General features: G+C 45.8%; 1 protein-coding gene across 2 annotated transcripts in view; it reads right to left on the bottom strand.

The window, feature by feature from the left end:
* The window catches only part of cog6 (component of oligomeric golgi complex 6), a 149,153-nt gene that overhangs the window by 110,672 nt on the left and 12,647 nt on the right, over positions 1–25,834 (bottom strand). Inside the window, exon 2 of one of the 2 annotated variants that reach the window (XM_085999410.1) lies at positions 18,935–19,078. In XM_085999410.1, the coding sequence (XP_085855536.1) occupies positions 18,935–19,078 (144 nt within the window). Of the gene's footprint in view, positions 1–14,681; positions 14,968–18,934; positions 19,079–25,834 lie in introns of those variants that run through there. The other variant, XM_085999411.1, reaches the window with a different exon arrangement.

Raw genomic sequence — 25,834 nt, 5'->3', positions numbered from 1 at the left:
TTTTGAAAGTGGCGAGAGAAATAACATGGCTGAGTGGTTTAGGCAGGGTGTTCCACAGTGATGGGCCAAGATGGCTGATGTCTCCGCCTCCAAGGATAAAGTAGAGGATGGGGTAGGGGAGGAATGAAAAGAGATCAAAGTCAGAAAAGCAGAGAGCATGTGTTGTTACACAGCGCTGAACAAAGTTGTAGGGAGCAAGACAATGCAGGACAAGGATTTTGAATGAAATGTACTGGAGAACAGGGACCCAGTGGAGGATGGCAAGGATAGGTGTGATTGGCGAGCAGGTCTTAATGAGGGAGGCAGAGTTTTGGACAAGCTGAGTTGGCGTAAGTTGGAGTTTGCATAAGATGGAGTTTGGGAGGCTAGCGAGGAGAGAGTTGCAGAGGGTGGTTTAGAGGACCAAGAGGGACATGGTGCAAGGAGATGGAGAAATGGAACATGTTGACAGGAGCAGGAGAGCAAGGGCAGCAAGGAGGAGGAGGGAGGCAGAGTTCAGCTAAAAACGGTTAATAGAAAAGGGAGGGGAGCTCCCAGACGCAAACTGAACTAAAATGCACATGGTGGTGGACAGAGAATGAAACTTCTCTCCCAACTCAATAGCATATGTTGTGTGTGCATATATAGTTATTTATTATTATATAAAACTATGGCCACATAGAATGCTGTAACCTCTTGATGTAATTCATATGACAGTTATAAATATTTTTCAATTGTTCTTTTATGGTTTATGACATGCTATAAGCTCCATGTATGATTAAGATTCTAGCAACTTCCCGGTACCCATCACCTCTGTGTAATCATTTCCAGTTAATAATTACTCTTTCTCTGATAACATTTAGAATCAAAATGTAATCCCGATGGCGGGGGAGTCCAGAACCAGGGGTCACAGCCTAAGGATAAGGGGTAAGCCATTTAGGACTGAGAGGAGGAGGAATTTCTTCACCCAGAGAGTGGTGAACCTGCGGAATTCTCTACCACAGAAGGCAGTTGAGGCCAATTCATTAAATATATTCAAGAAGGAGTTGGATATATTTCTTAAGGCTAAAGGGATCAAGGGATATGGGGAGAAGGCAGGGACAGGGTACTGAATTTGGATGATCAGCCATGATTTCATTAAATGGCGGAGCAGGCTCGAGGGGCCGAATGGCCTACTCCTGCTCCTATCTTCTATGTTTCTATGTAATGGTGTGACGGTGTTTCACATTATTGTAAATCCTTCCCCCTCCACAAGTCAGCCACAGCTACATGCATACTCTGGTGAAAACAGTGAACAAGCAAGTGAACTGCTCCAGAACCCTCTATAAAGGTTCATGAAAACTAGAACAATAAGCCGAATATACCTTTCAAACCCCCTCCTCTCAGTAAAGCTGCATGAAGAGGTATAAAAGTATGTATTTTTTAATTTGAATGTGATGAGATACACAAAACAGGAGTCTTTTTCTGTTGATCATTAGATTTATTCAGTGCCAGATTGCCAACAAAAATGTGAACACCAAAGAATGCACTAACTTTCGACAGAACTTCTGCTAACCTAGGGCTCTGGGTCCCAGGAATTTTAAGGTGGTGGTACTGGAGACCACCCAATTGAGTCCTTTGATCCAGAACTTCCCAATTATACGTCAGAGAAGTCATTACAACAAGTCAACAGTGAAGACTCCTTAGAATATTCAGAGACAATCCTGGGAATTTGGGTTAAGAATTGGAGTGGTCTGTACGTTTACGGGTAGAAACTCTGTTTAAAGTCAATAAAACACTAAACGTGTCAGCAACAAAATGCATATTGTTGCCTCCCTTTCCACTATCTAAAGAACCCTGTTTACACCTGCCCATCCTCACATATTTTATATATGGCTTTCAAAGACAGTGTTAATTGAAGAGAAGCAGTTCACTGTATCAAAGCAAGTATGTGCTGGTTTAAAATTAAACATTTTAACATTAATGAAAATTAAATTCTGCATTTTGGGGTTATTGAGGTAACCAGTCCATCCGCACACTGAAGGACATAATCTCCATAATGCAACTATAAAAGCCCCCACAGAACAGATAAACCATAGTTAACCCAAAATACATACTACAGTAGAAGAAAGTAAAATATGTTGTGATCGGTATTTGGTAATCTCAACGCATCTGCAAAGTCAATGAACAAAGCTATTGGCTCTGGTAAAAGAAAAAAAGTCATCTAATTGTCAAGGATCCGAAATTAACCAACTACAGGGATCAAATAAAATGACTGGGTTTTAAGAAAAATTTCTTTTAAACTATCAGCCATTCTGTAAATTGAGAAAGCATTCTGTGTACAGAACTATTTTTAATGGCAAAGGGGCCTCGCTGTTGCCTTTCACTCTTCCTTCAGATAAAGTGACTGTGTGGATCACCTTATGTCCTTCCTTTACATTGAGGGCTATCTGGGTCACTGGCTTGTGCATAACAACAGTAAGCTGGTTTGCTAAAATACGGAGCACAGTAGAAACATAGCATGCACCAAAAAAGATTTGGAAAAGGATTTCATTGGTTGTGTAGTTGGACAGATACATAAAAAAATTAGATGTAGTATGAGTAAATGTCAAGCATTGCACATGGATTGAAAAAATCTGGGACACAAGTATAAAATGAATGGCTCTCAATTCGCAGAGAGATTTAAATAGTGACCTGAAAGTAATAGTAGGCACACCACTTTCAGTGTCCAGAAATGTGAAAAATTTACTTTTTAAAAAAAAAAGTAAATTGAATGCTAGGAAATACTCTCCACTTGCCTGGATGAGTTCAGCTCCAACTACACTCAAGAAGCTCGACACCATCCAGGACAAAGCAGCCCGTTTGATTGGAACCCCGTCCACCACCTTAAACATTCACTCCCTCCACCACCGGCGTACCGTGGCTGCAGTGTGTACCATCTAAAAGATGCACTGCAGCAACTCGCCAAGGCTTCTTCGGCAGCACCTCCCAAACCCACGACCTCTTCCACCTAGAAGGACAAGGGCAGCAGGTGCATGGGAACACCACCACCTCCAAGTTCCCCTCCAAGTCACACACCATCCTGACTTAGAAGTATATCGCCGATCCTTCATCGTCGCTGGGTCAAAGTCCTGGAACTCCCTACCTAACAGCACTGTGGGAGTACCATCACCACATGGACTGCAGCGGTCCAAGGCGGCAGCTCACCACCACCTTCTCGAGGGCATCTAGGGATGGGCAATAAATGCTGGCTTTGCCAGTGACGCCCAGATCCCACAAGTGAATAAAAAAAAATAACTAGACCTGCAGAAATTAAGGCTATTTTACAGTGCAACTGTAGTGTCCATTTTAAGCGAGTTGTCTTCATGTAAGACTGAAGTTAGGATATAGATCTAGATTCAGGGCTCAACCTGGAGGAAGGAGTCTCATTCTATTTTGCTCCAGAGTCAGGTCGGACCCTGATCGCAGACTTACACTACAACTACAGCGTTGGTGTGAAGTAGTCTTGCACTAATTTGTCAATGGATGACTGCTCCATTTCCCAGCACTATCATCCCCCATCAGCATTGAAGTCCTCCACCCAGAGTACAGTCTGCACCCTTGCAACCCTCGGCGCTTCTTCCAAGTGGTGTGCAACAAGGAGGAGTACTGATTCATCAGCTGAGGGAGGGCGGTAGGTGGCAGGGCGGTAGGGGCAATCAGCAGGAGGTTTCCTTGCCCATGTTTGACCTGATGCCATGAAACTTCCTAGGGTCCAGAGTCAATACGGAGGACTCCCAAGGCCACTCCCTCCTGACTGTATACTACTGTGCTGCCACCTCTGGTGGGTTTGTCCTGCTGGTGGGACAGGACATACCCAGGGATGGTGATGGAAGATTCTGGGCCATTGGCTGATGGGTATGATTTTGTGAGTATGACTACATCAGGCTGTTGCTTGACGAGTCTGTGGGACAGCTCTCCCAATTTTGGCACAAGTCCCCAGATGTTAGTGAGGAGGACTTTGCAGGGTCGACTGGGCTCGGTGGGTCTTTATTGTGTCCAAATCCGATGCCTAGGTCGATGCCGGCTGGTCCGTCTGGTTTTATTCTTATTATGCCTTTTTGTAGCAGTTTGATACAACTGAGTGGCCATTTCAAAGGCAGTTAAGAGTCAACCACATTGCTGTGGGTCTGAAGTCACATATAAGCCAGACCAGGTAAAGACGGCAGGTTTCCTTCCCTAAAGGACATTAGTGAGTCAGTTGGGCTTTTACAACAATCCGATACTAGCTTCTTATTCCAGATTTATTTATTTAACTAAATTCAAATTCACAAACTGCCATGGTGGGATTTGAACTCACGGCCCCGGATTATTAGTCCAGGCTGCTGGATTATTAGTCAGGTAATATAACTATGCTACCTCCCTGCAAGGGAGTTGTCTTGGTGTCCTGGCAAAAACTTTATCCTTCAACCAACACAACCAAAGACAGATTGTCTGGTCATTATCTTATTACTGTTTGTCAGACCTTGCCATACACAAATGGTTTGCTGCATTTCTCTAATTACAACAGTCATTACACTTTAAAAGTACTTTCATTGGCTGCGTCATGAAAGGCACCATATTAATGCAAGTTCTTTCTTTCCTTTCTGCAAGAAAAATCCACATTATTGCTCCAAAGTACACCAAGGAAGTAGAGGACTTAAATTGGTGAAAAGTAAGTTTAGGACAGATGTTCAGGGTAATCTGCCAGACAAGGTGATCAAGGCAAAATACTGGGATTATTCAAAACTTAGGACTGGATTTTACCAACCTCGGCAGGTCCGTGGCAGGCGACGCGGTGCCAGGTCCCAGCCTCGCTGCCGGCTCCAGCCCGCTGCCCAAAATGATTTTCCATTGATTGGGCTTGTTAAGCCCGCCCAGCGCATTTGCTGGCCAATTGAAGGAAGCAGGTCTGATGTTGTCATTCGATGTCCCGTCATCAACCGGTTTCCTTAAAGGGACCATGCGCAAATTAATTTTGACATTTGTGCTGTCAGTGTTCTACAGCATTGAGGTGCTGCAAACACTGACGAGCACTGCACAGAGGTGCACGGCTGCGCCCAGGCTCTCCCGGCTTATGGAGGGAGTCACAGCACACAGAGAGGTTCTCGTCCCTTCCAATGGGCGGAAGAGAACTCCCCAGGAGATCAACGCAGCCTTGAGGACACAAGCAGGGATGTTGTCAGGAGGACCAGGCTGCAGTGGTGAAAACCTTTCAATGATCTCAGTAGATCACAAAACGTTACTGCAAAACCACCTCATCCTGCTGTGCCACTCATCACATCGCCTTCCCTACCCTACTCCTGCACATCCTTACTCACACCAACTTATCTTGCACCTCCACCCATCTCTCTCTATCTACATTATCACTTCCCCATCTCACTAGCCACCCCTCACACTCACCTTCATCCTAGTCCAATCATATCAACTAACAACACAGAAGGGTAGGCACTTCTGTGTTTTAGCCAATGTTCATGTGAAGTTTCTGTTAATGTGCTGGCAAACATTGAAATCTTTATTTTCGACACTTTGCGTTCTTGGACAGATTTGTGTGAACCTTTGGAAGTGGCTTAGTGAGTTGCAGTGAATGGTGAGACATAGCAGTATCCCCCACAATGCTGATGAGTGTGAAAGGAATGGCTTGGGCATTGTAGGGATGCTTTATGGTGTTGGTGTGGGGTGGTGCCAACCTGGTGTATCATGCGGCAGCCAGGGTGTGCAGGGTCAAGTGAAGTAAATCTGGCCATGGGGAGGCCATCCCTGGCCTCCCAGGCAGCAATGTGGTCGGGTGCTGATGACCTGTGGCCTGTGCAGCATCAGCTGATTGCGGAGAAGGTTGGTGTTGTTGTTGGTGCTGCTGTTGGGGCTGATCGTGGCGAGATTCTGAGGACCAAGGTGAGACAGTATAAACCGTACACATTCTGATGTAATAGATGGCAGGTGAACTTGAGATGATAGAAGCAATCTGTCAATGGTGAGAGAGGTTGTTCCAATGAGATGGCACTGGATACAGAGTTTGCTCCAAACACTTGCAACCTAAATAAAGCTAAATCCATCTTCCGAATGCAGTAAGCAACAACCTCTGAGCTTGGAAAGTGAACAGATGTGAGATGGGAGCTTTTATAGCACATTTGCAGCTGTCAAGTAATGAGATGATTCCATGGTCATACAACTCCCGACCTGCTTACCTGACGTGATCCCTGAGCAGCGTGGACCCCGTGGGTGACCTCATAAACTCTGAAGGTGAGCTCAAAATACTGTTTAATGGTCTGTTAACAAGGTCATAATGATCTGAATTGCCTCCCCCGCCGCTGCATGTCGGGTCTGCTCAGCGTTGACAGACCTGACATTTGGGAAAGGCGCGTGGCGGCGGGTTTCTGACCCGGTCAAAAAAAACATTTTCCACCCGATCCGCCACCGAACGCGCCCGCTGAGCCCCCTGGAAAATTACCCCCTTTGTTATCCCATGATGAGTGTGTTAAAATATTATTGGGATGAACTTTTGATGGGCTGAATGGCCTTTTCATGTCCCCAACTTATCTTATGTTCTTCATTGTGATCACCCAGATTATAAATAGAAAGCACAGGTCTGGTCATGTCATCTCTTCGCTCCCTCTCTAACAAGATGAAGCATGCCACTTCAGCACATATTCCATGTAGCAACCGTGTTAAACATAAGAACATAAGAAATAGGAGCAGGAGTAGGCCAATCGGCCCCTCGAGCCTGCTCCACCATTCAATAAGATCATGGCTGATCTGATCCTAACCTCAAATCTTCTATCACTCTGCATCCACCCGAACCCATGTGATCTCCCGGGAGAGGCGAAAAACCAGATAAAGACCCAATGGCCAATTTGGGAGAAAAAAATCTGGGAAATTCCTCTCCGACCCATCTAGGCGATCGAAATTCTTCCAGGAGATCACTCTGTCCTATATTTTCTACAGTACTTACCTTCTGTAAAGGCGATCTCCACCCCAGCCAGGAACAGGAATAAAACCATCTCCTGAAATCTAACAGAATTAGAACACAGTAGGAGCAGAACAAGGCTACACGGCCCCTGGGCCCACTCCACTACCCACAGGGCCATGACCATTCCGAACCCAAACTCATGTCCAATTTCCTGCCCGCTCCCCGTAACCCTTAATTCCCTTTACTTCTAGGAAACTATCTATTTCTGTTTTAAATTTATTTAATGATGTAGCTTCCACAGCTTTCTGGGGCAGCAAATTCCACAAACCTACCACCCTCTGAGTGAAGAAGTTTCTCCTCATCTCAGTTTTGAATGAGCAGCCCCTTATTTTAAGATTATGCCCCCTAGTTCTAGTTTCACCCATCATTGGGAACATCCTCACCGCATCCACCCGATCAAGCCCCTTCACAATCTTATATGTTTCAATAAGATCGCCTCTCATTCTTCTGAACTCCAATGAGTAGAGTCCCAATCTACTCAACCTCTCCTCATATGACCACCCCCTCATCCCCGGGATTAACCGAGTGAACCTTCTTTGTACTGACTCGAGAGCAAGTATGTCTTTTCTTAAGTATGGACACCAAAACTGTATGCAGTATTCCAGGTGCGGCCTCACCAATACCTTGTACAACTGCAGCAATACCTCCCTGTTTTTATATTCCAACCCCCTAGCAATAAAAGCCAACATTCCATTGGCCTTCTTAATCACTTGCTGCACCTGCATACTAACTTTTTGAGTTTCGTGCACCAGGACCCCCAGATCCCTTTGTACTACAGTACTTTCCAGTTTCTTGCCATTAAGATAATAACTTGCTCTATGATTTTTCCTGCCAAAGTGCATAACCTCACACTTTCCAGTATTGTATTCCATCTGCCAAATCTCTGCCCACTTACTTAGCCTGTCTATATCCCTTTGCAGGTTTTTTATGTCCTCCTCACTCACTACTTTCCCTCCCATCTTTGTATCATCTGCAAACTTTGATATGTTACACTCGGTCCCCTCCTCCAAATCGTTAATATAGATTGTAAAGAGTTGGGGACCCAGCACTGACCCCTGCGGAACACCACTAGTTACTGGTTGCCAATCTGAGAACGAACCATTTATCCCAACTCTCTGCTTTCTGTTAGAGAGCCAATCCTCCACCCACGCCAGAATATTACCCCCAATCCCGTGATTTTTTATCTTGAGCAATAATCTTTTGTGTGGCACCTTGTCAAATGCCTTTTGGAAGTCTAAATACACTACGTCCACTGGTTCCCCTTTATCCACCCTGTATGTTACTTCCTCAAAGAACTCAAGCAAATTTGTTAAACATGACTTCCCCTTCATGAAACTATGCTGAGTTTGCCCTATTAAATTATGTTTATCCAAATGTCCCGTTACTGTCTCCTTAATAATGGACTCTAACATTTTACCAACCACAGATGTTAGGCTAACAGGTCTATAGTTTCCAGCCTTCTGCCTACTACCCTTTTTAAATAAGGGTGTTACATTAGCAGTTTTCCAATCTGCCGGGACCTTTGCTGAGTCCAGTGAGTTTTGGAAAATTATTACCAATGCATCCACAATCCCTACCGCTACTTCCCTCAAGACCCTGGGATGCAAGCCATCAGGTCCAGGGGATTTATCCGCCTTGAGTCCCATTATTTTACCAAGTACCACTTCCTTAGTGATTTTAATTGTATTTAGTTCCTCCCCCCCTAGAGCCCCCTGTTTGTCCAGTGTTGGGATATTCTTAGTGTCCTCTACTGTAAAGACTGATACAAAATAATTGTTCAGTGTTTTTGCCATCTCCATGTTTCCCACCATTAATTTCCCGGTCTCATCCTCTAAGGGACCAACATTTACTTTAGCCACCCTTTTTCTTTTTATATAACTATAGAAACTTTTACTGTCTGTTTTTATATTTTTTGCTAATTTACTTTCATAATCTATCTTCCCTTTCTTAATCAATCTTTTTGTTATTTTTTGCTGTCTTTTAAAGACTTCCCAATCTTCCATCCTCCCACTAGATTTGGCTACCTTATATGCCCTTGTTTTTAGTCGGATACTATCCTTAATTACTTTACTTAGCCACGGATGGCTATCTTTTCTTTTACACCCTTTTTTCCCTCAGTGGAATATATATTTTTTGGAAGTTGTAAAATAACTCCTTAAATGTACACCACTGGTCATGTACCGTCTTACCCTTTAATCTATTTTCCCAGTCCACTCTAATTAATTCCGCTCTCATACCTTCATAGTCTCCTTTATTCAAGCTCAGCACGCTTGTTTGAGATCCAACCTTCTCACCCTCTAATTGAATATGGAACTCAACCATGTTATGGTCACTCATTCCAAGGGGATCCTTTACTAGGACATTTTTAATTAATCCTGTCTCATTACACAGGACCAAATCTAAGGTTGCTTGCCCCCTGGTCGGTTCAGTTACATACTGCTCAAGAAACCCATCCCTAATACACTCAATGAACTCTTCCTCAAGGCTGCTCTGCCCAATTTGATTTGTCCAGTTAATATGATAATTAAAATCCCCCATAATTATAGCTGTTCCCTTATTACAAGCCTCAACTATTTCCTGATTAATACTCCGTCCAACAGAGTTGCAACTGTTCGGAGGCCTATAGACTACACCCACTAGTGTTTTTTTCCCCTTATTATTCCTTACCTCCACCCAAACTGTTTCACTATCCTGCTCCTTTGACCCAATATCATTTCTCTGTATTATAGTGATTCCTTCCTTTATTAACATAGCCACCCCACCTCCTCTCCCTTCCTGCCTGTCCTTCCTGATTGTTAAATAACCTGGTATGTTTAATTCCCAGTCATGGTCACCCTGCAGCCATGTTTCTGTAATGGCCACAAGATCATACCCATATGTCATTATTTGTGCCGTTAACTCATTCATTTTGTTACGAATGCTACGTGCATTCAGATAAAGAACTTTCAAATATGTTTTGTAACACTTAGTTCCTGTTTTTTCCCTTTTTAGTACTTTACTTTTTACTCCATACCTTCTGTCCCTTCCTGACACATTCTATTTTTTAATTCCCCCACTGCTACCTAAGTCTATGACCTTCTCTGTTGTCATTTCTATTATTTGCTCTCTAGAAACCTCCCCCCCACTAATTAGTTTAAAGCCCTCTCTACAGCCCTAGTTATATGATTCACCAGGACTCTAGTCCCAGCACTGGCCAAGTGGAGTCCGTCCCAACAGAACAGCTCCCTCCTGTCCCAGTACTGGTGCCAGTGTCCCAAGAAGCAAAACCCATTTCTCCCACACCAGTCTTTGAGCCACGCATTTAACTCTTTAATTTTATTTATCCTAGCCAAATTCGCTCGTGGCTCAGGTAATAAACCAGAGATTATTACCCTTGAGGTTCTGTTTTTTAATTTGACCCCTAGCTGCTCATACTCCTTTAACAGAACCGTCTTCCTTGTCCTATCTACGTCGTTTGTACCAACATGGACCACGACAACTGGATCCTCCCCCTCCCACTGCAAGTTTCTTTCCAGCCCAGAAGAGATGTCCTTAACCCTGGCACCAGGCAGGCAACACAGCCTTCGGGACTCCCGCTCTTGACTGCAGAGAACCCTATCTATCCCCCTAATGATACTATCCCCTACCACTACAACATTTCTTTTTACTCCCTCCACTTGAATGGCCCCCTGTACCACGGTGCTGTGGCAAGGTTGCTCATCCTCCCTGCAGTCCCCGCTCCCGCCCTCACAGGGAGTAAGAACCTCGATCCTGCTGGACAAGAACAAGGGCTGCGTCTCCTTCAACACTACATCCTGGATCCCTGTACCTTCCTCACTCGTAGTCACACCGTCCTGTCCCTGACCACGGACTACATCTGCAGTAATTAACTTCATAGGTGTGACCATCTCCTGAAACATAGAGTCCAGGAACTTCTCCCCCTCCCTGATGTGTCGCAGTGTCCGAAGCTCGGTCTCAAGCTCCATAACATGGAACTTGAGTTCCTCTAGCAGCAAACACTTACATAGATACATAGATACATAGAAGATAGGAGCAGGAGTAGGCCATTCGGCCCTTCGTGCCTGCTCCGCCATTCGATGAGATCATGGCTGATCCTTTAATTCAGTATCCCGTCCCCGCCTTCTCTCCGTAACCCTTAACCCCTTTTGCCCGTAGAAATATATCTAATTCCCTCTTAAATATATTTAATGAGCTGGCGTACACTGCCCTCTGTGGCAATGAGTTCCACAGGTTCACCACTCTCTGAGTGAAGAAATTCCCCCTCATCTCTGTCCTAAATGGTTTAGCCCTTATCCTTAAATTATGTCCTCTAGTTCTGTTCTCACCCGCCAAGGGAAACATTCCTTCTGCATCCAGTCTGTCTAGACCTGTCAGAATTTTATACACTTCTATGAGGTCCCCTCTCAATCTTCTAAACTCCAGTGTGTACATCCCTAAACTACATAGTCTCTCCTCATAGGTCATTCCCGCCATTCCTGGTATCAGCCTGGTGAATCGCCGCTGCACCCCCTCCATGGCAAGAACATCCTTCCTCAGATGAGGCGACCAAAACTGTACACAGTACTCGAGGTGTGGTCTCACCAGTGCCCTGTACAGCTGCAGCAAGGTATCCCTGTTCCTGTATTCTAACCCTTTTGCTATGAAGGCCAGCATACCGTTTGCCTTCTTGACCGCCTGTTGCACCTGCATGCTCGCCTTCAGTGACTGGTGTACAAGAACACCCAGGTCTCTCTGTACTTCCCCCTCTCCCAATCTATTGCCATTTAAATAATAATTTGCCCTCCCGTTCCTGCACCCAAGGTGGATAACTTCGCACTTGTCCACATTATAGTGCATCTGCCATTTATCCGCCCAATCGCCCAGTCTGTCCAAATCACTCTGGAGCTTCCTGGTCTCTTCCTCTGAGCCCACCCCCCCTCCTAGTTTAGTGTCGTCTGCAAATTTGGAAATGCTGCATCCGACTCCCTGATCCAGGTCATTAATGTAAATTGTGAACAGCTGGGGGCCCAGGACAGATCCCTGTGGTACCCCACTTGTTACTGCCTGCCATTCAGAAAATGAGCCGTTTATTCCAACTCTCTGTTTTCTATCTGACAGCCAGTTCCCTATCCACGCCAAAACTTTCCCCTTTATCCCATGAGCCTCAATTTTCCATGCTAATCTTTTATGTGGGACCTTATCGAAGGCCTTTTGGAAGTCCAGGTACACCACATCTACTGGCTCTCCCCCATCTATTCTACCAGTTACTCCCTCAAAAAATTCCAATAGATTAGTCAAGCACGATTTACCCTTTGTAAATCCATGTTGACTCTGTCCTATCCTGTCCCCATTTGCTAAGTGCTCCGCTATTTCATCCTTAATGATGGACTCCAGCATTTTGCCCACAACTGATGTAAGGCTTACAGGTCTGTAATTACCTGCTTTTTCCCTACCCCCCTTTTTGAATAGTGGGGTAACGTTAGCTACCCTCCAATCCATCGGCACTGTTCCCGAGTCTAATGAATTCTGAAAAATCATCCTTAGTGCATCCGCTATCTCTAGGGCCACCTCCTTCAGTACCCTAGGATGCATGTTATCAGGCCCTGGGGATTTGTCCACCTTCAATCCCTTTAGCTTCCTTAACACCATATCCTTAGAGATATTGATTTGCGTCAGTTCCTCCTTTGCCAATGTCCCTATTTTTCCCGATATCCCAGGGAGGTTTTTTGTGTCTTCCTTCGTAAAGACTGACCCAAAGTATGCATTTAGTTGATCTGCCATTTCCTTATTTCCCATTATATATTCCCCCGTATCTGACTGCAATGGACCAACTTTGGTTTTCACCAGTCTTTTCCTTTTGATATATTTATAAAAGCTTTTGGAGTTAGTTTTTATATTTTCCGCCAGCTTGTTTTCGTAAGCTATTTTGCCCCTCTTGATCATGCCCTTTGCCCTCCTTTGCTCTATCTTAAACTGTTCCCAATCTTCCGCTCTGGCGCTTTTTTTGGCTATTTTATACGCCCTATCTTTGGATTTTATGCTGTCTCTAATTTCCCCTGTTATCCACGGTTGAGTCACCTTTTTAGATTTCCTTTTATGCCAGATTGGTATAAACAATTTTTGCAATTTTGTCATTCTATCTTTAAATGTTTGCCATTGTTTATCTACCTCCAGTCCTCCCAGGAACGTTGTCCAATCAGACCTACTCAGTTCCCGTCTCATGGCATCATAATTCCCCTTGTTTAAATTCAGGACCTTAGTCTCTGAGTCAATTTCTTCGCTCTCCATTTCGAGTGAGAAATCGATCATGTTATGATCGCTCTGACCCAAGGGTCCCCGTACAACAAGATTACTGATTAGTCCCTTCTCATTGCACAGTACCCAGTCCAATATAGCCTGTTCCCGAGTTGGTTCCTCGACATATTGATCCAGATAACCATCCCTTAAACACTCAAGGAATTCCTCCTCCTCATTATTTTTACTGATTAGGCTAGTCCAATCTATATGTAAGTTAAAGTCACCTATGATGACAGCTGTGCTCTTATTGCACGCTTCTCTAATTTCCCTCGTGATGCCCTCCCTAACCTCTATTTTACTATTTGGAGGCCTATATACCACTCCTATTAATGTTTTTCGCAGATGTAATCACTGTTAGCCTCAATGGGGTTCACCGGCTCCCACATCTCGCAACAGTAACACATCACCTGCTCCATTCTATATAATTAATTTAATTTCTTATTATTAGTTATGAAGACCCTGCCCGGATATATATAATATCACACCACTATTCAATAGGACTTACCAACTTAAAGGTATGAAAGAGAAGAGAAGGAAGAAAACCAACCAACAAGCTGATCATCAACCTCCTCCTTGAATACTGTCTGTGGAGCCTGTTTGGTTGACTCGTCTCGCTGCTCCGCCTCCACAGTGCTGTCTAAGCCTGGGAGTGGGGAATAAAACAGAGCAAAAAACACACCCTCACCTCCCACTTATCCGAACTCTCCCACTTAGCAAAACTCCAACAGCACTCAATGCACAAAGCACTCCGTGCACTGCACTAGCCCCTCCCCTTTTATACCCCTTTTAAAAACTAACAAAACTTCCCTAATGAACATATTCAAGTTACATTTTTGTTGATACACAGATGCAAAATGTGACTTTTTGTGTTCACTCTCAGTTTGCTCCAATTTGTTCCTTAAGATTTTTTTTTTTTTTTTTTTTTTTTTAAAAAGGACTGTGGTAAACCACTTTTATCGTTCACTATCGTTACACTATAGTTATCACTGTTATATCGTTACTCTATGGTTATCACTGTTCACACTGTTGTATCACTATATGAGGTCGCCTCTTGTCACACTGTTATACCTGGGCTGACCACTGCTGACTCCGCCCATGGCTCCACCTACCTGCCCAGGTATAAAGGTGGTCGACTGGCTGGTATTCCTCCTTGTTGGATCCGATCACCCACGAGGGTGGGCTCTGTTATTTAGCCAATAAAAACCTATAGTTACTTTCTTAACTCGTCGCTTTTCATTGGATGAATTGATAGGTATATCAATTTTATTGGCTAAATTTTAAAATGTCGTTCCCTGAGCAGCAAAGCAAGCAGCAAAACGACCAGCCAGACGCCAAGCTACAACAGCCACAGCAGCCAGCTTGGCTGCGAGCCCTCAGACCACCGTACCTGGATCTAAACCCACAGGCTGCAAACTCAGCCCTCGACTTCGAACACTGGCTGAGCTGTTTCGAGTCCTACCTGGGAGAATCCGGCGTGCCTCAGAGATCCAAGCTAAGAGTTCTGACCGCCCAAGTGAGCCCTAAAGTATTCGCACTCATCCGGGACCTTAAAACATACGAGGACGCCATCAACCGGCTGAAAAGACAGTACCAGAGCCCGGTAAATTCCATGTATGCCAGACACCTCCTAAGATCCCGCCCGCAACAGCCAGGAGAGCCCGTGGATGAATTTTTACGGGTGCTACAAGCACTCGGCAGAGACTGTAACTTTAAAGCGGTAACGGCGGCAGAAAATACTGAAGACAATGTCCGCGATGCCTTCGTGAAAGGCCTGCGGTCTGACTACTCACGACAAAGACTACTGGAAGCAAAGGACCTCGACCTGGACAAAGCTGCAGCCCTCGCTCGCTCTCTAGAAGTGGCCCATCGGGACCTCGAGGCATACTCAAGGTACTGTGACTCGCGACCCTGGGACATGGGACCGACCCCGACCGCAATACCCCCCGCAGCAACCCCCCGGGACCTACCTCAGCGTCGGCGTCCCGGACCCGATCGAGACCGCCACCCCCGGTACCGGCTCCGACATCGGACCCCCGCGATCGGGCCGCCGGCTGCTTCTTCTGCGGCCAGGCGAAACACCCGAGGTCGCGCTGCCCTGCCAAAAACGCGACCTGCTCGACCTGCTTGAAGAAAGGCCACTTCGCAAAGGCCTGCAGAGGGGGATCAACAGAGGCCAGCAGTGCCTCATGCGAGCTGTGGGGGCGGCCATCTTCCATCAAGGCAACAGAGGCCTGCATCCCCACATGTGAGTCATGGGGCGGCCATCTTTGATCCAGGCAACCGACACCAGCAGTGCCTCATGTGAGTTACGGGGGCAGCCATCTTCTCCGCCATTTTGTCCAACATCGTGGGAGACGCCATTTTACCCACCACGCTCGACCGCCACCGTGCCTCTAGACCCGACTACCGCCTCACCCACAGACTACAGCAACTCGCTCAGCTATACACTAGCCTCCGTCACACTGGACCAAGCCCGCCCGCATCACCTGTCCAAGTCCATGATGGACATCAAAGTAAACGGCCACGCCACGACCTGCCTGTTCGACAGCGGAAGCACGGAGAGCTTCATCCACCCAGACACGGTGAGCCACTACTCCCTCCCTGTCCAGCCAACGCGCAACCGGATCTCGATGGCATCGAGGTCCCACGCCACAGACATCAGCGGCTACTGTGTTGTGACCCTGTCGGTTAAGGGTACGGAGTATAAAAATTTTAAACTCCTCGTCCTGCCCCAGCTATGCGCTGCCGTCCTACTAGGGCTAGACTTCCAATCCCACCTCCAAAGCGTCACGCTAGCATACGGCGGACCCCTCCCCCCACTCACAGTCGACAACCAGCAGATTTTAAACCGCCCACCGCGTAACACCTGCGGCCTATCCACCCTCAAGGTCCCGCCACCTTCCCTGTTCGCTAACCTCACCCCCGACTGCAAACCCGTCGCTACCAAGAGCAGGCGGTACAGCGCCGGGGACAGAGCTTTCATTAGCTCCGAGGTGCAGCGTCTCCTGAAGGAGGGCATCATCGAAGGGAGCACCAGCCCCTGGCGTGCCCAGGTCGTGGTCGTTAAGACCGGCAATAAAAACCGCCTGGTCATCGACTACAGCCAGACCATAAACAGGTACACCGAGCTGGACGCATACCCCCTTCCCCGCATATCTGATATGGTCAATCAGATCGCACAATACCGAGTATTCTCTACCATCGACCTTAAGTCGGCCTACCACCAACTCCCTATCCGCCCTGAGGACCGCCAGTATACCGCCTTCGAGGCGAATGGCCGCCTCTACCACTTCCTTAGGGTTCCCTTCGGCGTCACCAACGGGGTTTCGGTCTTCCAAAGGGAGATGGACCGGATGGTTGACCAGAACGGGCTGCACGCCACGTTCCCCTACCTAGATAACGTCACCATCTGCAGCCGCGACCGGCAGGACCATGACGTTAATCTGGAGAGATTCCTCCGTACGGCCCAACGGCTGAACCTCACCTACAATAAGGAGAAATGTGTGTTTAACACCTCGCGCCTTGCCATCCTCGGCTGTGTAGTAGAGAACGGAGTCATCGGCCCCAACCCCGAAAGAATGCGTCCCCTCATGGAGCTACCCCTCCCCCACTGTCCAAAGGCTCTGAAGAGAACCCTGGGGCTCTTCGCCTACTATGCCCAATGGGTGCCCAATTATGCAGACAAAGCCAGACCCCTCATGAAGTCCACATCCTTCCCCCTTACGGAGGAAGCATGCGCAGCCTTCTCCCTCATTAAGGGAGACATTGCCAAGGCCACAATGCACGCAGTGGATGAGTCCATCCCCTTCCAAGTGGAGAGCGATGCATCCGACTTCGCCCTAGCCGCTACCCTTAACCAGGAGGGGAGACCAGTGGCCTTCTTCTCAAGGACCCTACAGGGCCCTGAGATCCGACACTCGTCGGTCGAGAAGGAGGCCCAGGCGATTGTGGAGGCGGTACGACGCTGGAGGCATTACCTGGCAGGCAAACGATTTACCCTCCTCACCGACCAGCGTTCGGTCGCTTTTATGTTTAATAACAAGCTGAGGGGCAAAATCAAGAATGACAAGATCTTGAGGTGGAGAATCGAGCTCTCCACCTATGATTATGATATCTTGTACCGGCCAGGTAAGCTGAACGAACCCCCTGATGCTCTGTCACGAATTACATGCGCCAGCGCGCAAAGTGATAGACTTCAGACCCTCCACAACGACCTCTGCCACCCCGGGGTCACCAGACTTTACCACTTCATTAAGGCCCGCAACCTGCCCTACTCCATCGAGGAGGTCAGGACCATGACCAGGAACTGCCAGACCTGTGCCGAGTGCAAACCGCACTTCTTTAGGCCGGACAGAGCAAGCCTGATCAAGGCCACCCGCCCCTTCGAGCGCCTGAGCATCGACTTTAAGGGGCCCCTCCCGTCCTCTGACCGTAACGTGTACTTCCTCAACATTGTTGATGAGTACTCCCGTTTCCCTTTTGCCTTCCCCTGCCCAGACATGACCAGTACCACGGTCATTAAATGCCTGAACGACCTTTTCGCCTTGTTCGGGTTCCCAAACTATATACATAGTGACCGGGGCTCCTCCTTCATGAGCGAGGAACTCCGTCAGTTCCTACTAGCGAGAGGTATTGCCGCAAGCAGGACCACCAGCTACAACCCCCGAGGGAACGGCCAGGTGGAAAGAGAGAACGCGACGGTATGGAAGGCCGTCCTCTTAGCCTTAAAGTCTAAGGGCCTCCCAACCTCCCGCTGGCAGGAAGTCCTCCCGGCAGCGCTGCATTCCATCCGGTCACTACTTTGCACTGCCATTAACGCCACCCCCCATGAACGAATGTTTGTTTTCCCCAGGAAGTCGACTACGGGAACCACTCTACCAACCTGGCTGACCTCTCCGGGGCCAGTCTTGCTGCGAAAGCACGCGAGGGCCCATAAAACGGACCCCCTGGTCGAGAGGGTGGACCTCCTGCACGCCAACCCCCAGTACGCCTATGTGGCATACCCAGACGGGCGGGAGGACACAGTCTCCTTACGAGACCTCGCACCCTCGGGCACTCCGGAGACACCACCTTCACCCCCGCCACCACCCCCCCAATTCCAGCCCAGGTAGACGGCATGCCGGAACCCCACGAGCCTTTGCCGACCACGCAGACACCAGCATTAACACCGGATAATGCAACACCGCCGCTGCGACGATCAGAAAGGCTTACGAGGCCTCCGGACAAACTGACATACCAGAACTGGTAGTACACTTCACCCCGCCGGACTCAAATCTAAACAAGGGGTGAATGTGGTAAACCACTTTTATCGTTCACTATCGTTACACTATAGTTATCACTGTTATATCGTTACTCTATGGTTATCACTGTTCACACTGTTGTATCACTATATGAGGTCGCCTCTTGTCACACTGTTATACCTGGGCTGACCACTGCTGACTCCGCCCATGGCTCAACCTACCTGCCCAGGTATAAAGGTGGTCGACTGGCTGGTATTCCTCCTTGTTGGATCCGATCACCCACAAGGGTGGGCTCTGTTATTTAGCCAATAAAAACCTATAGTTACTTTCTTAACTCGTCGCTTTTCATTGGATGAATTGATAGGTATATCAAGGACATTCATAGTTATTCAACAATCTAAATACTGTACCATCAATCAACACTTTACAAGCCATAAATCCTCTTCATTGTAAGACATGTTTGACTACATACCTCTTTGACTTCTTTGAACACACATACAAATTCTTCATTAATGGACAAGCTGCGCCGCTCTATATCTCCTCGCAGATTTCTCCTGGTGCGTAAACTATTTTCAGTGAAGAACACCGACAAGGCTTTAAGAGCCTCCAACATATCCTGTGGATTAAATAGGCACATTTTGAATTTTACAATTTAATAGGAAATGTACTGCATTGAGACCGTACACTTAGAAATCTTAAATTACAAGCTGAAGAGCTGATTGCCTTGTCTTTACTGTAATTGCTATGAGGAACTGTATTAAAACTATTATAAAACAGTGTGATTATGTAACCTGAGGTTTCGCACTTGCATTTAAAGCTATTGGCATAATGAACCATGAGTAAAATACACAGCAGTGTCCCATTCATAGAATGATAGGTCTGGAAGTTCGCTATTTCATTAATTTTATAAAGACCCAATGCTGTAAAAAATGTTTTAGTTAACTCTACATTTAAATAAATAAACCTGTCGTGCAAAATTCATCGATCTCAGATTTTTATGGAATATATCACATCTCTGTATAAAGCAAAGGCATCATGGCATGTCCTAATGCTTTACAAGAAGCTCATTTCCAAGAAATTGTGGCACGTCTAAGAAGCTTGCATGAATGGCTGCGGGAACAAGCTTGTCAAAGCAAGTCCCTTTGAGAAATGAGATCGAGGAAATCCTTAGAGAAACAAGAACTGTCATGAATCACTGGCAAATTAGTATTTACTGGGAAATTCCTACAAGAAACTGGAGCCCTTATGAATCACTCTGACAAATGAAAAGTATCACAGAGAATCCGTGTATATTATTGAAAAATAGGTAATAAGGATTTCAAGCCTTTATTGATTGCAGGGTAATTGAATGTTTCTTTTTCTAGAACAGTGTTAAGTCTAGATAAATGCACACCTGCTTCAAACATAACAATCTCGGCACCACAACTTCTCAATGGGTATATACAGTGAGTACCTACGGCATACAGACCAAGATAGTCCTGGTGTAGACCCTTGGACTGTGTTTAGTTGGCCGATATCAGGCAGGTGGTTCTAGGTGAACTATACTTGGCTTTAATGTGAGCCTATGTAGTGAGTGTTAGCAGTTGTTCAACCGATGTGATTTTCCCCACTCCCTAACCTAAGAGTTCCCGCCATTCATCTGTTATCAAGTGACCCTTGCTGGAAGCATTCATGTTTGGACAAGATCAGGCTCAGGTATGCTGACCCCACATTGAATAACCAGCTGACGTTCACTGTCAAGCCTCACACGTGAGTAATAGCAAGTTGGGTGAGGTACAAGAGAGCAGCAGGTACCTGCAACCATACTCAAATCAACATCTCAGGAGAGGAAGGGAAGAAAAATTGTAGAGAAAGTTGTCAAAAAAAGTAACAATTTACTTTGTCATTCTATTTCAGTGCTGTATAAACGTAAGTTCCCAAAAACAGACACACTGAGAGACCCAAATAACTTGCATGGTAAAATATACACAAAGCACTCTGAAACCACGGACATTCGCAAATTACGAACTATGGACAGCCTTCAATACACCAAGCCCTTTTATAACTTAAAACATAGGACACAGCCGGTTCAAAAGCTGCTGTATCTGGAACTTTCACCGAGTCAGGATCATTGGCGCTTTCCCTTGCAGCAGGCTTCCTTTCTGCCCCCAAATTCCCATGAGGTCAGGGTATGCCAGTCAGCGCAAGGCGGCAGTGGGTTTTGTGAAAGAAACAACTTTTGTGGAATGGGGAGTTCTTTACCCAGCATGCACAGTGGCGAAGAAACCGCTCTATCGCTGGGATTGACTACTTGCACAGCTCAATCCCAGGGATAGAGCAGTTTCTCTGCCGTTGGGTAAAGAACTCCCCATTCTACTGAAAATATTTACAGTACATACAATGACCATTTTGAAAATAAAGGCAGCTGCAAAAAAAAATGAACAGCTGATTCCAGTCACTAAAGTGTCCGTAATGTACAGGTTTCACCGTACTTAGCTTGAAATTTATACCAAGATACAATCAAAGCTTGAGATGATAGTCATCAGCATTTTTGGCTCGGGAAAGAAAGAAAATTAGCTAGAGTTCCTGTTCGTGATCACTATTCAATGATCCCAGGTGGAAAGTGCATTACAGGATTAGCCTTAGCTGGAATGTCCTCAATGGTCAAAATGCCAACACTCGCTATATAGACTTACATGAGAAGAATGATCACTCGGGAGAAGGATCAAAGGATTGCCAGTGTCTTTGGAACCATGCAACAGCATGAGTCAGTGCCTACTGGTGGGAGTGGGGAGGGAGATAAAATAACTAAAAAAGTAATCGAGCCAAATCTGCCGAAAATGCTCTCCATTTCAGCAGGGTCACTAAGGAGCAGCTCAAAGTGAATGAAAAGATTGCGATGGGTTTGAAGCATGCTGTTGAAACTTGTATAATGTGAGAACTTTGGCCCCTCAGGGTTGTGATGGGTTAACGGCCAGAAAAATAAAATGATTACTGAAGTCAACTTTTCTTTCACACGAAAACTGCTCATTTCTCCAGCTCCACCATGCAACAAGATGAACAGATAAGTTTAAAAGGTTCTGAAAACAAGTAAATGCATGTCACAACACAATTTCAAAAGCCAGCTACTTCTTCTGCTTGAAGAAGGTTAAATAAAAATGTTGTTTTTTTTTAAAAAGTGCCCCACTGACACTGTAAACCGAAAGGAGTGAAGTGATTTACATTATAAGATTTAACTATTTTTTTGGTGGGGGAAGAAGAGATTCTTTTTTCTGTTGGCAGGATGCACCAATGGTGGTCCTGGTTCTTCATAACTTTATATGACTTGTGATTAGACAGCAAAAAGTTTGAGACTCATTACCACAGATTTATCAAGAGTCTGCTCCTGGCAGAGGTTTATTCCCTCTAGTTTTCTTCCATTATCCATCTGCATGGCAGCAACACACGCTGCAGTACAGTTCAACAGGTGGCAGAGGCGCTCCAATACCTTTGCCAAGCGTTCGTTCTTCTGGGTAGCAAGGGTGTCCAACCACAGTGGCCATTACAGGTAAACTTGACCATGCCTCACACAGTACAATTTGAATCAAAAACCTTGGCTGATTTTTAGCAGGGATACATAGAAGATAGGAGCAGGAGTAGGCCATTCGGCCCTTCGTGCCTGCTCCGCCATTCGATGAGATCATGGCTGATCCTTTAATTCAGTATCCCGTCCCCGCCTTCTCTCCGTAACCCTTAACCCCTTTTGCCCGTAGAAATATATCTAATTCCCTCTTAAATATATTTAATGAGCTGGCGTACACTGCCCTCTGTGGCAATGAGTTCCACAGGTTCACCACTCTCTGAGTGAAGAAATTCCCCCTCATCTCTGTCCTAAATGGTTTAGCCCTTATCCTTAAATTATGTCCTCTAGTTCTGTTCTCACCCGCCAAGGGAAACATTCCTTCTGCATCCAGTCTGTCTAGACCTGTCAGAATTTTATACACTTCTATGAGGTCCCCTCTCAATCTTCTAAACTCCAGTGTGTACATCCCTAAACTACATAGTCTCTCCTCATAGGTCATTCCCGCCATTCCTGGTATCAGCCTGGTGAATCGCCGCTGCACCCCCTCCATGGCAAGAACATCCTTCCTCAGATGAGGCGACCAAAACTGTACACAGTACTCGAGGTGTGGTCTCACCAGTGCCCTGTACAGCTGCAGCAAGGTATCCCTGTTCCTGTATTCTAACCCTTTTGCTATGAAGGCCAGCATACCGTTTGCCTTCTTGACCGCCTGTTGCACCTGCATGCTCGCCTTCAGTGACTGGTGTACAAGAACACCCAGGTCTCTCTGTACTTCCCCCTCTCCCAATCTATTGCCATTTAAATAATAATTTGCCCTCCCGTTCCTGCACCCAAGGTGGATAACTTCGCACTTGTCCACATTATAGTGCATCTGCCATTTATCCGCCCAATCGCCCAGTCTGTCCAAATCGCTCTGGAGCTTCCTGATCTCTTCCTCTGAGCCCACCCCCCCTCCTAGTTTAGTGTCGTCTGCAAATTTGGAAATGCTGCATCCGACTCCCTGATCCAGGTCATTAATGTAAATTGTGAACAGCTGGGGGCCCAGGACAGATCCCTGTGGTACCCCACTTGTTACTGCCTGCCATTCAGAAAATGAGCCGTTTATTCCGACTCTCTGTTTTCTATCTGACAGCCAGTTCCCTATCCACGCCAAAACTTTCCCCTTTATCCCATGAGCCTCAATTTTCCATGCTAATCTTTTATGTGGGACCTTATCGAAGGCCTTTTGGAAGTCCAGGTACACCACATCTACTGGCTCTCCCCCATCTATTCTACCAGTTACTCCCTCAAAAAATTCCAATAGATTAGTCAAGCACGATTTACCCTTTGTAAATCCATGTTGACTCTGTCCTATCCTGTCCCCATTTGCTAAGTGCTCCGCTATTTCATCCTTAATGATGGACTCCAGCATTTTGCCCACAACTGATGTAAGGCTTACAGGTCTGTAATTACCTGCTTTTTCCCTACCCCCCTTTTTGAATAGTGGGGTAACGTTAGCTACCCTCCAATCCATCGGCACTGTTCCCGAGTCTAATGAATTCTGAAAAATCATCCTTAGTGCATCCGCTATCTCTAGGGCCACCTCCTTCAGTACCCTAGGATGCATGTTATCAGGCCCTGGGGATTTGTCCACCTTCAATCCCTTTAGCTTCCTTAACACCATATCCTTAGAGATATTGATTTGCGTCAGTTCCTCCTTTGCCAATGTCCCTATTTTTCCCGATATCCCAGGGAGGTTTTTTGTGTCTTCCTTCGTAAAGACTGACCCAAAGTATGCATTTAGTTGATCTGCCATTTCCTTATTTCCCATTATATATTCCCCCGTATCTGACTGCAATGGACCAACTTTGGTTTTCACCAGTCTTTTCCTTTTGATATACTTATAAAAGCTTTTGGAGTTAGTTTTTATATTTTCCGCCAGCTTGTTTTCGTAAGCTATTTTGCCCCTCTTGATTATGCCCTTTGCCCTCCTTTGCTCTATCTTAAACTGTTCCCATGCTAAAGTTAATTGTAGAGTTCCCACTGCCACCCAGCTGGAATCAACTGGCTCAGCACAGGTAAATGTGTGGCCCTTCCTGATCCGTATGGAACAGTTGGCAACACACAGTACGGTGCATTTATCCACTGAATCATTAGAGAACCCTTACAGAATTTTACACTTATGCTTCATACTGTGATATTTTTTAAAGCAATAATTTAATTTAGAATTAAGACTGCAGGACCAGTAGCTAAGAAAAATTACTGGTCTAGCAATATCAGAAGCTCAAAAATACGACTCTTTTACAACAAATAGCTTTAGAAACATAAAAATTAAAAAGTTAAAAGAAAGCTTCTAGCATGTGAGTAGAATCAGTGGACATGCAATATTGGTCAGAACATGCTCACTGGTCCAGTTACAAATTTCACTAGTCTCGTAATGTTACAGGCTACTAACGTATGAACATTAATAAAAGACTGGATTAGATCTCAACAACTAGACACCCGAGAATACCCTACATATTACTCTCATGGTGTTCCCTTCCATCTGTCTTCTCGCTCTAGATTATTGCTTTCCACATCCCTTGTTCTTCCCACCATTCCTTTCCATCTGGTTCTCGCTCCTGCACGCCATGCAGTTCCCTCACTTGCAGCTACAGACTGTTTTCTCAAGGTCACTCTGCTTTCCATTCAACCAAACTGCATAAAGATCTACTGGCACATTAACTTATTTACCAGCAGTAAAATAAAAGTATTTATGTAACCAACATATCTTTAATTTAGCTGCTAAATTAGCATTCACATTTTATTCTTAACAGGAATAAATGTATTGGGGCAGAAATTCGGGTCGGGGGCTTGCCGCGCGTGCAAGCCCCCGATATGCACTTACCCGACGCGCCGGCCGTTGAGCTTCAGGGACGCCTGGAATTCCTGTTTTAAAATGTTGACTCCCGGGCAGCGTCTGACGTCACGCCGCCCAGGAGTGCAGCCAGCGCGAAGCCCGGAGCGCGCAGTGCAAGTGAGACACGCCCCTTGAGGTCTCATTTTAAATGGACACGCCCCCAATGCTTCTCACAAGCTGCAAAGCATTTTTACATGTAGAGCAGCATTTTAAATAGGTTTTTTGTATTTTTAAGAAGCTTTTGGTAACTTTTATAAACTTTTAAAAACATTTAAATTATTTTGAAGAATCTGAAGTAGTTTTAAACAGAATTAAAGCGATTTCAAGACTTTTAAAAGCCCTGAAAGCATTTTTTTCATTCCATTTATTTAATTAGCAACGTCGTCGTCGTACGTGTCTTCACACTGTTCCCTTTAGGGAATGGTATGAAGTGGTGGAAGGATTTCTGGCCGTGATTAACGCTCCTTCCGTGACCGTAACCATCTTTGTACCAGCCATTAGGGTGGTTAGTCCTATGGCGGGAGGGTTTTACGGGCTCCCACAACCTATACGGGGGGGGGGGGGGGCCACCCACACCCACGGACGCAAATATCCCACTGGATGTCTACCCAGAATTTAGATATTTTTTATCGTGGATCTTCTGAAAGGCAATATTTTTGTTTGGGAAAGGGAGGAAAGTTATTTTAAGAAATGCTGAGGTAAGTTTTAAAGTTTATTTTTGTTTTTTAAAACGGGTTTTCAGTACTGTAGGTAGAAGGATCAATTGTGGCTATGTGAATTGAATTTGCTGTGTTTATTGTGAAAATGACTCCAACATTTTTAAGAAAGAAACTTTTCATCAGTAATATATTCTTTTAAGTAATTATGTATGTATGTCTGTATATATTCCTTTGCGTGTATGTATATATTCCTTTACTTATGTGTATGAATGTATGTATTTAATTATGATTTCC

Source organism: Somniosus microcephalus, chromosome 10, assembly GCF_052327205.1.
Source record: "Somniosus microcephalus isolate GS21.2 chromosome 10, FLI_Smic_1.0, whole genome shotgun sequence".
Lineage (NCBI taxonomy): Eukaryota > Metazoa > Chordata > Chondrichthyes > Squaliformes > Somniosidae > Somniosus > Somniosus microcephalus.
The sequence above is the reverse complement of the archived record's forward strand: the minus strand, read 5'-3'. Positions and strand labels throughout refer to the sequence as shown.